The sequence below is a fragment of the Mus musculus genome, chromosome 18 (assembly GCF_000001635.26).
Source record: "Mus musculus strain C57BL/6J chromosome 18, GRCm38.p6 C57BL/6J".
NCBI lineage: Eukaryota > Metazoa > Chordata > Mammalia > Rodentia > Muridae > Mus > Mus musculus.
Genome location: NC_000084.6, coordinates 43,337,802 through 43,353,408, shown reverse-complemented (window position 1 = coordinate 43,353,408; position 15,607 = coordinate 43,337,802). Strand labels below are relative to the sequence as shown.

The 15,607-nt window shown below is 43.7% G+C and overlaps 1 protein-coding gene across 3 annotated transcripts in view; it reads left to right on the top strand.

The window, feature by feature from the left end:
- Positions 1-15,607, top strand: part of Dpysl3 (dihydropyrimidinase-like 3) — a 117,308-nt gene that overhangs the window by 84,878 nt on the left and 16,823 nt on the right. For all 3 annotated transcript variants that reach the window (NM_001291455.1, NM_009468.5, NM_001136086.2), the window contains exons 7-8: positions 8,235-8,303; positions 11,047-11,167. In NM_001291455.1, coding sequence (NP_001278384.1) covers positions 8,235-8,303; positions 11,047-11,167 — 190 coding nt within the window. The remainder of the gene's footprint in view (positions 1-8,234; positions 8,304-11,046; positions 11,168-15,607) is intronic.

Sequence of the window (15,607 nt, the reverse complement as noted above, 5' to 3'; positions counted from 1 at the left end):
AAGGTCAGGTAGTAGTGTATACCTTTAACCCCAGCACTAAGGAGGCAGAAGAAAGGTAGGCACTGTGAGTTCCAAGACAACCAAAGCTATATAGTAAGACCTGTTTCAGAAAACTAAAACCCAACCAAACAAAGAAAAAGAATCTTCAGATTAATGTCACCATAAATCCTGTTACTACATGTATAGCTTTTGTTTATAGTTTATCTGATGTATTTTTCACTTGTTTTTAATTTTGAGGCAGCAACTTCAACTTAGATATTTATTTAGTTATGAAGTGAAGACAGGAATGTCTAAAAGTGACCTTCTAAGTAAGTCTTCTGTCCCTAAAAGAGTTTACATCTAGAAATGTTTGACTGGAGTAGAAAGAAGAGAGTGTCTGTGGTCTTGGTTGTCCTTTTAATTGCATCTGGAATCAATAAAACCAAATTCCTGAGCAAATCCACGCACAGCCCCCCCCTCCCTCCCTTCCCTCTTTACGCCCTCCCATCCCTACGCCCCCTCCTTTACCTCTTACTCTTCTCCTCACCCCATACCCATACCCCTTCTGAGATAGCATCTTACTAACTAGCTCTGGCTGGTCTGGAACTTTCTATATACACTATACTGGTCCCCATGGAACTCAAAAGAGATCCTCTTGCCCCCTACCTCCGGAATGCAGGGATTAAAGGTGTGTGCTACTTTTCTGCACTGACCACATGACATGAGACCCTCCCTAAATGTGGGCGGAGCCTTTTGGCTCAACCCAGATAAAAGGATGCGCTAGAAGGGAAATTTCGCTTTTCGGCCACTTGCGCTCAGTCTTGCTGGCAAGTTTCCTTGTCTTGCTGGTCGTCGCTCCTTCACTGAGCTCGTTGCGAGTTCAACAAAGTCGGAAGACTGCACAACATAGCACAACAGGATTCCTTTCAGCATTCTGCGCCAGATTGAGCCTGTGAAGTCCAGATTCGTGCACTGAACAACTCTGGGATTGCCAGCCTCGTCGGAGTAAGACAGACACTGACTGTTGGACTACGCCGACCACGTCCTTATTTGTGAGGGCAAGGCTACTTCTACAGAGTTCAAGGCATGGAACACATAAGCCATAACTATAAGCCCAATTTCTACAACATGGAGGACCCCGTGATTCAAGTGAAAATTGAGGATGAACAAGAGGTAAGAGATGCAGAAGAGAACAGCGTTTTCCATGAATATGCTCTAGACTTCGTGGACAACCCCGAGTACCAGGGCATCCTGAACCAACCGGGTGATATGAACCTTATGGACAGCTTGGAGGACCCTGTGATTCAAGTGGAAATTGAGGATGAACAAGAGGGAAGAGATGCAGAAGAGAACAGCGTTTTCCATGAATATGCTCTAGACTTCGTGGACAACCCCGAGTACCAGGGCATCCTGAACCAACCGGGTGATATGAACCTCATGGACAGCTTGGAGGACCCCGTGATTCAAGTGGAAATTGAGGGTGAGCAAGAGGGAAGAGATGCAGAAGAGAACAGCGTTTTCCATGAATATGCTCTAGACTTCGTGGACAACCCCGAGTACCAGGGCATCCTGAACCAACCGGGTGATATGAACCTCATGGACAGCTTGGCGGACCCTGTGATTCAAGTGGAAATTGAGGGTGAGCAAGAGGGAAGAGATGCAGAAGAGAACAGCGTTTTCCATGAATATGCTCTAGACTTCGTGGACAACCCCGAGTATCAGGGCATCCTGAACCAACCGGGTGATATGAACCTCGTGGTCAACTTGAACTTCTACCTTGTGGGTGACGTCGACTTCTCAAGCCAAGGGAGCCGTCAAAGTCCGAGACAGCTACAGTTGGAGGGATGGGAGACCTTAGGTGCCAGAGCTCCACAGCCACAGCCACAGCCACAGCCACAGCCACAGCCACAGCCACAGCCACAGCCACAGCCACAGCCACAGCCACAGCCACAGCCACAGCCACAGCCACAGCCTCAGCCTCAGCCTCAGCCTCAGCCTCAGCCACAGCCACAGCCACAGCCACAGCCTCAGCCACAGCCTCAGCCTCAGCCTCAGCCACAGCCTCAGCCACAGCCTCAGCCTCAGCCACAGCCTCAGCCACAGCCTCAGCCTCAGCCACAGCCTCAGCCTCAGCCTCAGCCCCGGCGCACTCGACCACGGATCCGCAGAGGTCTCACCACCTGGCAGCTGAGCAAACTGGAGAGCGTTTTCCAAGAAGTTCAGTACCCTGATGTGATCACGAAGAAGGGCCTTGCAAGGCAACTGTATCTGGGAGAATCTGAAGTGCACCGTTGGTTTAAGACTAGAAGATCCAAGTATAGGAGAAATCAGAGACTACAAATTCTCAAATGTACCCTTGAGGGTGCCCAAAACACCTTTGACTAACGTTTTTGGGGAAGCCCTGGAGTGCCATCCTAGTCCAGGAGTAACCTAACCCCTTTCAACAATGAAGATCTGAGTATTAAGAAAGAAAAACAAGTTGTTAGTTTGAGGGTGCCCAAAACACCTTTGACTAACGTTTTTGGGGAAGCCCTGGAGTGCCATCTTAGTCCAGGAGTAACCTAACCCCTTTCAACAATGAAGATCTGAGTATTAAGAAAGAAAAAAAAGTTGTTAGTTTGAGGGTGCCCAAAACACCTTTGACTAACGTTTTTGGGGAAGCCCTGGAGTGCCATCCTAGTCCAGGAGTAACCTAACCCCTTTCAACAATGAAGATCTGAGTATTAAGAAAGAATCCAAGAACACATCAAAACAATCATCCATCCTGACCAAGTAGGTTTCATCCCAGGGATGCAGGGATGGTTCAATATACGGAAATCCATCAACGTAATCCAGTACATAAACAAACTCAAAGACAAAAACCACATGATCATCTCGTTAGATGCTGAGAAAGCATTTGACAAAATCCAACACCCATTCATGATAAAAGTCTTGGAAAGATCAGGAATTCAAGGCCCATACCTAAACATGATAAAAGCAATCTACAGCAAACTAGGAGCCAACATCAAAGTAAATGGTGAGAAGCTGGAAGCAATCCCACTAAAATCAGGGACTAGAAAAGGCTGCCCACTTTCTCCCTACCTATTCAACATTGTACTTGAAGTCCTAGCCAGAGCAATTCGACAACAAAAGGAGATCAAAGGGGATACAAATTGGAAAAGAGGAAGTCAAAATATCACTTTTTGCAGATGATATGATAGTATATATAAGTGACCCTAAAAATTCCACCAGAGAACTCTTAAGCCTGATAAACAGCTTCAATGAAGTAGCTGGATATAAAATTAACTCAAACAAGTCAATGGCCTTTCTGTACACAAAGGATAAACAGGCTGAGGAAGAAATTAGGGAAACAACACCCTTCTCAATAGTCACAAATAATATAAAATACCTTGGCGTGACTCTAACTAAGGAAGTGAAAGATCTGTATGATAAGAACTTCAAGTCTCTGAAGAAAGAAATTAAAGAAGATCTCAGAAGATGGAAAGATCTCCCATGCTCATGGATTGGCAGGATCAACATTGTAAAAATGGCTATCTTGCCAAAAGCAATCTACAGATTCAATGCAATCCCCATCAAAATTCCAATTCAATTCTTAAACGAATTAGAAAGGGCAATCGGCAAATTCATCTGGAATAACAAAAAACCTAGGATAGCAAAAACTCTTCTCAAGGATAAAAGAACCTCTGGTGGAATCACCATGCCTGACCTAACGCTGTACTACAGAGCAATTGTGATAAAAAAAAAAATGCATGGTACTGGTATAGTGACAGACAAGTAGACTAATGGAATAGAATTGAAGACCCAGAAATGAACCCACACACCTATGGTCACTTGATCTTTGACAAGGGAGCAAAAACCATCCAGTGGAAAAAAGACAGCATCTTCAACAAATGGTGCTTGCACAACTGGCGGTTATCATGTAGAAGAATGCGAATTGATCCATTCCTATCTCCTTGTACCAAGGTCAAATCTAAGTGGATTAAGGAACTCCACATAAAACCAGAGACACTGAAACTTATAGAGGAGAAAGTAGGGAAAACCCTCGAAGATATCGGTACAGGGGAAAAATTCCTGAATAGAACAGCAATGGCTTGTGCTGTAAGATCGAGAGTCTACAAATGGGGCCTAATAAAATTGCAAAGCTTCTGCAAGGCAAAAGACACCGTCAATAAGACAAAAAGGCCACCAACAGATTGGGAAAGGATCTTTACCTATCCTAAATCAGATAGGGAACTAATATCCAATATATATAAAGAACTCAAGAAGATGAACTCCAGAAAATCAAATAACCCCATTAAAAAATGGGGCTCAGAGCTAAACAAAGAATTCTCACCTGAGGAATACCGAATGGCTGAGAAGCACCTGCAAAAATGTTCAACATCCTTAATCATCAGGGAAATGCAAATCAAAACAACCCTGAGATTCCACCTCACACCAGTCAGAATGGCTAAGATGAAAACTCAGCAGTATCTTAAGAGTGGAGGAGGTGAGCTAAGTATGCAATTTCCTCCGCCTTGTGACCAAGAAAGCTAATTAGTGCAGTGATATGCTTTCTTCCCGTGTCTCCCCCACCCCCAAATTTAATGAAATCTTTTCACGTCGAGGGAAATCACCGTTTGCCTGATGAACCCATGGGTGCTAGAACTGTAAACCCTCCCCTCTTTCCATGTGTTCAGCCCTGCAGCCAGTGGCCCCAGCTCTTCCTCTGTTGCCATGGAATCCAACCTCCTCCTTGTATTTCAGGCCTGTAGATACTATAGGGCCTGTAGTGTCATTGCTTGGTTGGAGAATTGTCCTCTCTGTGGCTACTCAGTGCAGATGCTCCCTGGCCTCCACTTCATTCCACCTCTTTCTGACCTTGGAAAGGTCTGTTCTCCATAAGGAAGAGGAATTGGGGCATTTTTCCATTTGGATGTGTTTCTAGTGCATATTTATTAGATTAGGCTTGAGCTGAAGATTATATCATGTCATCTAAATGAAGGCAGCTGCTCCCCTCAGAGTTTTCCTGCTCTGCTTCTGCAAAAAAGAAAAATGAAATCTCCTTTGGGTACAAACAAGGACAATTTCCAAATCTTCCAAATTGCCAAGCTAGGCTGAGCTTTCTTAAATGACACACTGAGGAATGTCCTTAAACCCACAGAGAAATGTATCTCCCACTCCTCATTATAGAAGCTTCCCTTTGCAGTGGACAGAGGCAATCACGGAAAATTGCACTGGGTCAAACCCAGAGAGGTTCTGCCTCAGTGGATACACCTACAACAGAGCTCCTCTAACCCTCAAGGACCATTAGAGGAATCAGAAAGGTTGTAAGAACCACAGGACTAGGAAATCAGCTGTGAGCCTGTGTCTCCCAGAAACAACTGGGAAACTTCACCCACGTTAACACCACCTTATAGCTGTCAAAACAGAACCCAGGCAAGAACGCTAATAGATATGATAATCTAGAAGAACAAAATCTCATGGGGCCTCAACTCTAGGCAAAGAATTACAGGCCACAAATGACTATTGAAAACAAACGAGAATTAGCCTTTCCCAGGATGAGTCGGTGACTGGTTATCTAATACAAATTAGTTAGCCCTGAAATTATGTGCATACAAGCCCCTCCAAAAAGACTCCACAGGTTGCTTATATGTTTTTGCTGTTACATATATGTAACAATTATAATTAAAAAAAAAAACGGGCTAACAGGTCATGCTTTTGAGAGGGAGTGAGGGATGGGTAAATGGGAGGGGTTGGAAGGAAGAAGGGAAAGGGAAAAGTAATGTAATCATATTTGAATTAAAATAAACAAAAAAAATTGAAAACCTATTTACTCTGTATTTACTATATTCCAAGCAAAAACAAAGCAAGGGTCACTTCCTCATTGGAATAGGCCACAGCTGTGCTGTGACCAGAACAGTGACATCATTATTGTTAAGATGTACTCATGGGAGCAGTGTGTTAAGAGTGACCTTGACCTTGATAAACTTGACAATCTGGGTTAACACATGTGACCAGAAGATGGTTTATACAAGGCAGAAGATGTTTAATTATAAACTTTAACCTTTATGTGCCTTGTAAGGGAGGACTCTCACTGGAGCCTGGCAGAAAATATGTCCAGATTTCAATCAATGAGAATGGTCGATTTGTTTGTTTGGTTTGTTTTTCTGAGACAGGGTTTCTCTGTGTAGCTCTAGCTGTCCTGGAACTAGATCTATATACCTGAACAGCCTTGAACTCAGATATCTGCCTGCCTCTGCCTCCCGAGTGCTGAGCCCTTGGCTTTCTGTTGATTGATTGATTTGTCTGGAACAATTTGGCCCACCCTCAGTTAATCCCTAGACACACCCAGAAGTATGCCTCAACCAATCTAGTCTCCTAGGTGATCACAAAGTCAGTCAATTGTGGGTAAACTGTTAGGGTGGAGGTAACTGTTAACCTGTCTAGCTTGCCATTTTGTGCTATCACTAATGCCATAAGGAAACTTTCTCACATGTTGTTACTGCTATCACTAGGATGTTCTGTGCTTTGCTGTGCTTGGAAGCCAATCACAACAGAAGTCAGTTAGAACTGCTTTGTATTGTTAGCCACAATAAGCTTGGACCTGAACCAACCACTCAGCCACGCATCCTGCACCTGTGTATGACCTTTTATGGTCTTTGCCTTTATAAGCTGCCCCTGGGATGGGCCGCAACATAAGAGAGACACCTGAACCTATTTAGAATAAGACTTCCATTTTGAGTAGGGGTCAAATAAAGTTTAAATTCCCAAGACGTCTCTGGGAACTGATACCTCACTTGACAGAAAGAGACATGTGTGCGGGTAACTGACATCCTGGTTGGCAAGTTGAGACATGAACTTTAGACAAGGTCCATACTGTTATGACATGAATGTTAGACAAGTCAAGTCCCCAGCTTCAGTTAAATACCCCAACCAATGTGAGCAGGATAAATGTAAATTAAAGGCTTGTTCCTCAGGAAATCCCCTATCTCTAAATCCTGATTGGTGGAATAATTTGACACAGATCTCTGTAGATTTCAGGCTTAAAAAGTCCTATAGGATTTTGACTCAAGGTCACAGTTGCCCAGTCTGACCTGAGGCCCTTACCCATCAGTTTTGGGGCAATGTTCAATAAACTAACCCTATCTGACTGAGATCAGTGTTCTGTGATTTGTGAAGTGATACCTGGATCTCAACAGACTGACCATCAAGGTTAATCACCACATATAGGAACTTCCCTTAGCATCCCCCTGAATTTGAATACTAACAACAACACAAAAAAAGAGGCTGAAGAATCCTTTTAATACTCTCTGCTTTGTAGTTACCAGGTGAGACTGGCTTGTTTCATCTGTCAACTCTCTTGCATTTCCAGGATCTCCCAGGCCACAAGGCTGAGATAGGAGCTAGCCTTAATAATTTCAGGGTGTAACTGCAGACAACAGCAGCCCAGGGCTCCTTCCACCCCTAACTGTGTTCAGCAGCCATCTGCTTCTCCATAAACCTTATTCATTGGGATAAAAATAGTAGGAGTCAGCCATGAGAAGAAACAGGCCTTTCTGTCACACCTATAATGTAAATAGGATTTTAGCAAAACAGTAACTCAGGTAATAGTATCCAGAGGCATGGTTTTTCTTTCTGCTTGAATTCTGAATTCATTCATCTTATTCATGTATTTAAAATACACAAACCTAGAGGCAAAGCTGATATTAAAATGTGAGTTATCAGAATTTGAAACTGTAGCATCTCATTAGGCCAGAATAGAGTTGGAAGTCTGCACCTGGACTAACAGAGCCCAGATGAGTTTGATAGAGAAGGCAGGTGACCAGAGGCTGGGGGATCTGGCCCTAAACCTTAAGCTACATGGCCTTAATCCAGTTACTTAAATCAGAGCACAGCATGGAGCAGATGCTCAACACCTTTTGTTGAATAGAAATAAAGGAAAGATTGAACCAGCCACCAAGTCAGGCAAGGAGATGTTCCCAGGGAGTGGGTCTGAAAGAGGTGAAGAAGTGTCATTTTACTGGTAATGTAGATAAAACATGGACACTCTTATCAAATGATCTGCCTTTTAATAATAATAGTAAAAAGAAACCAGTTAAAAATTTAAAGATTCGACTGTATTGCTCCAAATGTGGAGATGAATATTTGCCCAACATATAAATTTTATTCTTTTCCCCCTTGAATGCATTTTAGCCCAGAGCATACAGATATTATTTTCCCAAATGTTGGCTGAAAGTCATCTAAGAACTTTCTCCACTTTGTTTCTCTTATTTTAGGAGCAGGCACGGATGCTGGAAATGGGGATAACCGGCCCAGAAGGCCACGTTCTGAGCAGACCGGAAGAGGTGAGTTTTGTTGGGGGTTGGAGGGAGGGGCATGCAGCAAAAAGCCAAGATGGCAGTGAGGGTTGTTTTCATCAGTGTTTTCTGGGAGACTGGTTGTCACAGTCCTAGCGTGTCACTCACTTTATAGCAGGAATGTTTCTGTTTGGCCCTGCCTGAGCCATATCCACACATAGTTTAGACACAAGTGAGGCTGGAAGAATGTGATAGAATCTATGATTCAATCTATCATTGTTGGGAGACTTCTCACAGAGACCTCTTCTGGCTAGAAGGTGGAAGAGAGATGCTCATCTCTGACCTACGGTTGCTTTACACTCCTTAGGCCTTCAGTAGGAGATCCGTGTGTCTCAGTCTTTGCTAATCACGCCAGATTCTAGAGAAATTCTATGCACTTTTTTTTTTTCATATTGCAATGAGTCTTTTAAAACACTGACAATGTGGGAAGGAGGACTTTTCACAGTCAATATGCCTAGTGATTCTTGTCTCTTATGTCAGCAACTGCTGCTGGCACAGGGCTCAGAGCTTGGAATTACTTGCCCACCTATCTGAAAGCAGGGTTGTTCTGAACTGCCACCTTGCATGATCTCAACCCCCTTCTCCTACCCCCCCTTTGTCAATTAAGCTAATCCTCTATGGCAAATTCCACTGAAGAAGCAGAACCTAAACATTAAGTTCTTCCCTTATCTCTTCTACAGCATTCAAGAATTTAAATGTAACACAGATATAGGGAAAGTTTCCTATTACAATGGGGTTATACATTTTTGTAAGCCAAATAATACACTTGTATCAGGTGCATCCAGATGGAGACGTAGAATGTGGCCAGCTTACTCGATGCTGCCAGTTGATACTATCTGTAAATTAATGATGAACATTCCAGTTACACACAACATTCCTGAAAAAAAAAAGTGCCCTAATGATTCCAGGGTCTTTGTAAGAAACATTTATTCCTGACAGTGCTAACTCCAGGTGTTATCTCAGGTATTATTCATGGTCCTGCCACTCAAGGTACTGGCATTGTATGGATAAAGAACCTAAAAGTTAGAGGTCACCCATGGGCTGATCATGTTTGAAGGACTGGAAAATCGTTTATGTAGTGTTAGCTGGCCACAGTGGTCAACACTGTTTGTGAAACTGGAAATGCTGGTCTCTGGAGGGCTAGGCTGGCAAAACAGATTCCTTTAGACACAGCCAGGGGATTTCACAGCAAAGTCTATTTTTGTTCCTTGGTTTGTTTTTTCAACCTTGCTCCACCCCCACCACCTCAACCTTTCCCAGTCCCTTCTCCTTTTTAGTAAGAAGGCCACTTAGCTGTAAATCTCTCCAGCTCCAGAAGCTCTTTTGAGTAAAGTTGAAACGTGATGTAACCTTCTAAAGATAGTCACGTTGTCGAAGTGCAGAAAACCCTTCGGGGCTGGGAGGGAGCAGGATCAAAGGGGCCAGGGCTGAGGTCATGGGGCTGCTGAAGTGGTCAGCAAAGGTATGAAGTGAGTATAGGAAAAGGCAATGATTTTTCAGTTCAAAGCCCCCCTCCCCAACAGATGTAATCTCAAGTGATGCTGTTCAGAAAGCAGACAATAGGCACTGAGCATATTCTCCAGTGTGCAGTATCTGGGCGCCTAAAGGGCTTTACCTGTACCCCAAAGCCTTCTGGAGCATACCAGTTCCTCAAGCCGGCTGAATCACAGTCACCATGGAGTGACTGGTTTGCATTATGCAGCCTCTAGACATCTGTAAGCCATTTGAGGCATATTTGTTTTTCAAGTATTGGTCTATGCAAGCTAACCCAGAAAGTCATATCCATATGAAAAGGAATGGCAGCTGATTCAATGAGGAATTGTCACTGTGTCTCTCTCTCTCTCTACTTCAGGCTGAGCTGGACTGGCTCGGGATTTGGGCAAGAGCAGACTTCTCATTGCTCAGAAACTGTGACCAATAGTCACACCAATGGCCAGTGTTCCAGGCACTAATTGCTCAAAGGGATTGGTCCTTTCATCCTTACAACGGCTCCAGATGTCAGGACTCTTTGGTTCCCCCACTTAGGCAGGAAAGCAGCAGCACTGAGAGGTTGTGAGGTCTACCTGAGGTTAAGAGAACAAGGATTCACTCTCAGTCACCCAAGGGAGCCTGGGCTCTCCCACATCTCACTTGTTTAATCAAGCTAATAAGTATCCCTCGTGGGTCAAGTGCAGCTGGCTTAGCTGGCATATTTGAAAGCATGAACTCTAAAGTTGGAGTAGGCTAAAAGAGATCAGTAATAAAAACAGTGGCTGTGCTGCTGCGAAGCTCGGGAATTACCATAATAAGGAATCATACATAGAACTAACCCTTTGCTGACCCCATAGCTGCAGGAAATGTCTTGATATCCTTGCCTTTCTGATGGCCTTCAGCTGGGGTTGATAGGATTGTGCTTTCCCAGAGACTCTGCCCTGAGGTTGGGAAGTAGTGGCTTTGTTGGGGGGTTGGCCTTTATGCCAACTATAGGAGAGGAGAAAGGTACAATGACAGACAGTGCCCTAGACACAGTCCTAGGCTATTCTCCTCCTTTGTTGAGGGACAGAGACACAGGGAAGCCCAGGAACAGAACAGGGAAGATGAATCCCAGAAGCAGATTCAGGCTGTGTAATTTCAGATCCTCCTGGGTTGTTCCTAGCCTCACCAAAGTACCTTATCACCACCTGTCGTAGAGGCAGGGCCTGGAAAGGGTGAGGGGCTCTGCTTTACTGATCGCTGGGAATTGTTTTTGTAGCTGGAAGCTGAGGCTGTGTTCCGTGCCATCACCGTCGCCAGCCAGACCAACTGCCCCCTCTATGTCACCAAGGTCATGAGCAAGAGCGCGGCTGATCTCATCTCACAAGCCAGGAAGAAAGGTGATTTGTGCTCCCAGGATGGTGAATCTCCCACTGCACCATGTGGGTTTTCCCTTCCTCTCCAGGCTGCCCAGTGTAGTAGAAACCACATCTCTTCTGCTCCTTGCCATGCTCTCTAGGAAGCCCTGTCTACAACTGGAGTTCCAAGGTTTCTTCCATCTGCCAAATAAGTAAAGTGAAGCTCAGGAGGGTTAAGCAATTTGCCCGAAATAAAAATGACAGCACAAATTAATTTCTCCAAGATTTAGTATATCTTCTACTCACTTTCCATCCGTTCTCTGTCAGTTCACATTATCTGAGATTCATAAATAGACACCCCCCAGCCAATATTGTGATAATTATAGAAGTCAAAGATCCAGGTCAAAACTGGCTTAAACAAGCCATCAACAAGTAAAGTATTGGTTGTAATTGGGGTATGGTTAGCTTGGAGAGTTTCCGCAATGACATTAGTACTCTAACATTCTCATCCACCGTTTTCTTAGTTCGTTTATCTCCCTGGTGGTTCCTCATTCAGTATTAACCATGACAGAAATAGATGATACCAGAGGGTATCTATTGTCCTCAATTCCCAGTGAAGGGAACAATGAAGAAGTGGCTCAAGCAAGCGTTTAAGAATTTGTGATTATCTTGCCTGGGAACTGTGTGCATCTCTGAATCAAAGGCTGTCCCAGAGACAGCATCATCTGGCCAGTCCTGAGAGTTCATCGCAGGGGTGTGGTCCCTCTACCTGATCATTCAGGCCAGGACAAGTTATTTTAGAAAGGAGTGGAATGGCTTTTACACTGTGGTCTTCATGACCCAGGGCTCTGTCCTCCTTGCCTTTCTGCCTTCTGCTGTGCTGTCCACGGTTGTTAATTTAACCAGGGCTTGCAGTGTCTTGAACTCCTTGTTCATAGGTTTTTATTGTTATTTATTTTTTTTTATTTATTTTGTTCCTTGTCTTTAGTGATAGGCTCTTGGGCTCAGTGTGTTTGAGAAACTAGAGATGTGGGCTGTGCTTGATTGTGAAAGAAGATTCCCCAGGCAGGCATGCCTCGTTACTGTCCTGTGCTGATGACCATCTGGTAGCAGAGAGACCTAAGATGAGTGATTCATCAGCTAAGTGATCCTGAGGAACATCCATGCCAGAGTGACTATGGTGCTGAGGGGCAGTCCAGTTGACTTCTGGCCAAGTATTTCAGCTCTATGGCTTTCTGGACTCTTTCCCAATGGGAGAGGAATCTTTCTAGGTGTCCAAATGTCTTCCTAGTGGTGAGGTTCTGAGTATTTCCCACTTTTCCATGTTTATGGACAACCTGCTCTTTTATGTCTCAGCAGTTAGTGATCCTACTCCCCTGGGTAAGAGGCATTTGGGAGAACCAGGAAAGCAGTCAGGTTCTCCTTGCTAGAAGTGAAGTCTGGATAGGAAGAGGGGAAAGGAGGGAGAAAGGAAGAACAGGAGAGACCACTACACTCACCCTATCCACCTGGTACCTTAACCTCACGTGCCCTCTGCTGGTGTATCCCATGTGAGCTCTGTGCTCAGAATAACCTGATGATGGAGTGTTTTCAGGTGAGAAATACTTCATATTCACGATAGAAACTTCCGCCCATTAGCCTTCTGACTTGAGATTGTCTGGTAAGGAGGACTCACACAGCTGTTCTTCCAGGGATAAGGGGATGTGTAATTCTGGGACAAAATAAGGGGCTGCAGATACTGAAGCTATGAACATCTTTTGGGCAACTGTTCTCAGGGAGAATTGAGAGTACTACCAACAGGGAGATGGAATGTGGCTTCCTTGTGGATTTGTTCTGGTTCAATTTCCAAAGGATCTCATCATCTCTCACCTGTGCTGCTTAAGACCTCTGCTTCCCATAATTAGTATAAAAAAAGCTATAACTTAAGGCTGGCAGGGATGGGGGGGGGGTGTCCCTCTCTATAAAAGCACTTGTGTCAAAGAACAAGGAACTGGGCCAGTCTCTTCTACACACACACACACACACACACACACACACACACACACTGTGTAATACAGTGAAGCACTGACATGAATATTATAAATACTGACTTCTCCAACAACTCTAAGACATGATATGGGCATTTTTTAAAATTTTATATATTTTTATTACGTATTTTCCTCAATTACATTTCCAATGCTATCCCAAAAGTCCCCCATACACTCCCCCACACTCCCCTACCCACCCATTCCCAATTTTTGGCCCTGGCATTCCCCTGTAATGGGGCATATAAAGTTTGCGTGTCCAATGGGCCTCTCTTCCCAGTGATGGCTTACTAGGCCATCTTTTGATACATATGCAGCTAGAATCAAGAGCTCCGGGGTACTGGTTAGTTCATAATGTTGTTGCACCTACAGGGTTGCAGATCTCTTTAGCTCCTTGGTTACTTTCTCTAGCTCCTCCATTGGGGGCCCTGTGATCCATCCAATAGCTGACTGTGAGCATCCACTTATGTGTTTGCTAGGCCCCCGCCTATTCTCACAAGAGACAGCTATATCAGGGTCCTTTCAGCAAACGCTTGCTAGTGTATGCAATGATGTCATTGTTTGGAGGCTAATTATGGGATGGATATGGCAGTCTCTAGATGGTCCATCCTTTTGTCTCAGCTCCAAACTTTGTCTCTGTAACTCCTTCCATGGGTGATTGTTTCCAATTCTAAGAAGGGGCAAAGTGTCCACACTTTGGTCTTCGTTCTTCTTCAGTTTCATGTGTTTTACAAATTGTCTCTTATATCTCGGGAATACTAAGTTTCTGAGCTAATATCCACTTATCAGTGAGTACATATCATTTGAGTTCTTTTGTGATTGTGTTACCTCACTCAGAATGATGCCCTCTATGTCCAACCATTTGCCTAGGAATTTCATAAATTCATTCTTTTTAATAGCTGAGTAGTACTCCATTGTGTAAATGTACCACATTTTTTGTATCCATTCCTCTGTTGAGGGGCATCTGGGTTCTTTCCAGCTTCTGGCTATTATAAATAAGGCTGCTATGAACATAGTGGAGCATGTGTTCTTCTTACCGGTTGGGACATCTTCTGGATATATGCCCAGGAGAGGTATTGCGGGATCCTCCAGTAGTACTATGTCCAATTTTCTGAGGAACCACCAGACTGATTTCCAGAGTGGTTGTACAAGCTTGCAATCCCACCAACAATGAAGGAGTGTTTCTCTTCCTCCACATCCTCGCCAGCATCTGCTGTCACCTGAATTTTTGATCTTAGCCATTCTGACTGTTGTGAGATGGAATCTCAGGGTTGTTTTGATTTGCATTTCTCTGATGATTAAGGATGCTGAGCATTTTTTTTCAGGTGCTTCTCAGCTATTCAGTATTCTTCAGGTGAGAATTCTTTGTTTAGCTCTGAGCCCCATTTTTAATGGGGTTATTTGATTTTCTGGAGTCCACCTTCTTGAGTTCTTTATATATATTGGATATTAGTCCCCTATCTGATTTAGGATAGGTAAAGATCCTTTCCCAATCTGTTGGTGGCCTTTTTGTCTTATTGACGGTGTCTTTTGCCTTGTAGAAGCTTTGCAATTTTATTAGGCCCCATTTGTAGATTCTCGATCTTACAGCACAAGACATTGCTGTTCTATTCAGGAATTTTTCCCCTGTACCCATATCTTCGAGGGTTTTCCCTACTTTCTCCTCTATAAGTTTCAGTGTCTCTGGTTTTATGTGGAGTTCCTTAATCCACTTAGATTTGACCTTGGTACAAGGAGATAGGAATGGATCAATTCGCATTCTTCTACATGATAACCGCCAGTTGTGCCAGCACCATTTGTTGAAGATGCTGTCTTTTTTCCACTGGATGGTTTTTGCTCCCTTGTCAAAGATCAAGTGACCATAAGTGTGTGGGTTCATTTCTGGGTCTTCAATTCTATTCCATTAGTCTACTTGTCTGTCACTATACCAGTACCATGCATTTTTTATCACAATTGCTCTGTAGTACAGCATTTAGGTGAGGAATGGGGATTCCACCAGAGGTTCTTTTATCCTTGAGAAGAGTTTTTGCTATCCTAGGTTTTTTGTTATTCCAGATGAAATTGCCGATTGCCCTTTCTAATTCATTTAAGAATTGAATTGGAATTTTGATGGGGATTGCATTGAATCTGTAGATTGCTTTTGGCAAGATAGCCATTTTTACTATATTGATCCTGCCAATCCATGAGCATGGGAGATCTTTCCATCTTCTGAGATCTTCTTTAATTTCTTTCTTCAGAGACTTGAATTTCTTATCATACAGATCTTTCACTTCCTTAGTTAGAGTCACGCCAAGATATTTTATATTATTTGTGACTATTGAGAAGGGTGTTGTTTCCCTAATTTCTTCCTCAGCCTGTTTATCCTTTGTGTACAGAAAGGCCATTGACTTGTTTGAGTTTATTTTATATCCAGCTACTTCACCGGAGCTGTTTATCAGGTTTAGGAGTTCTCTGGTGG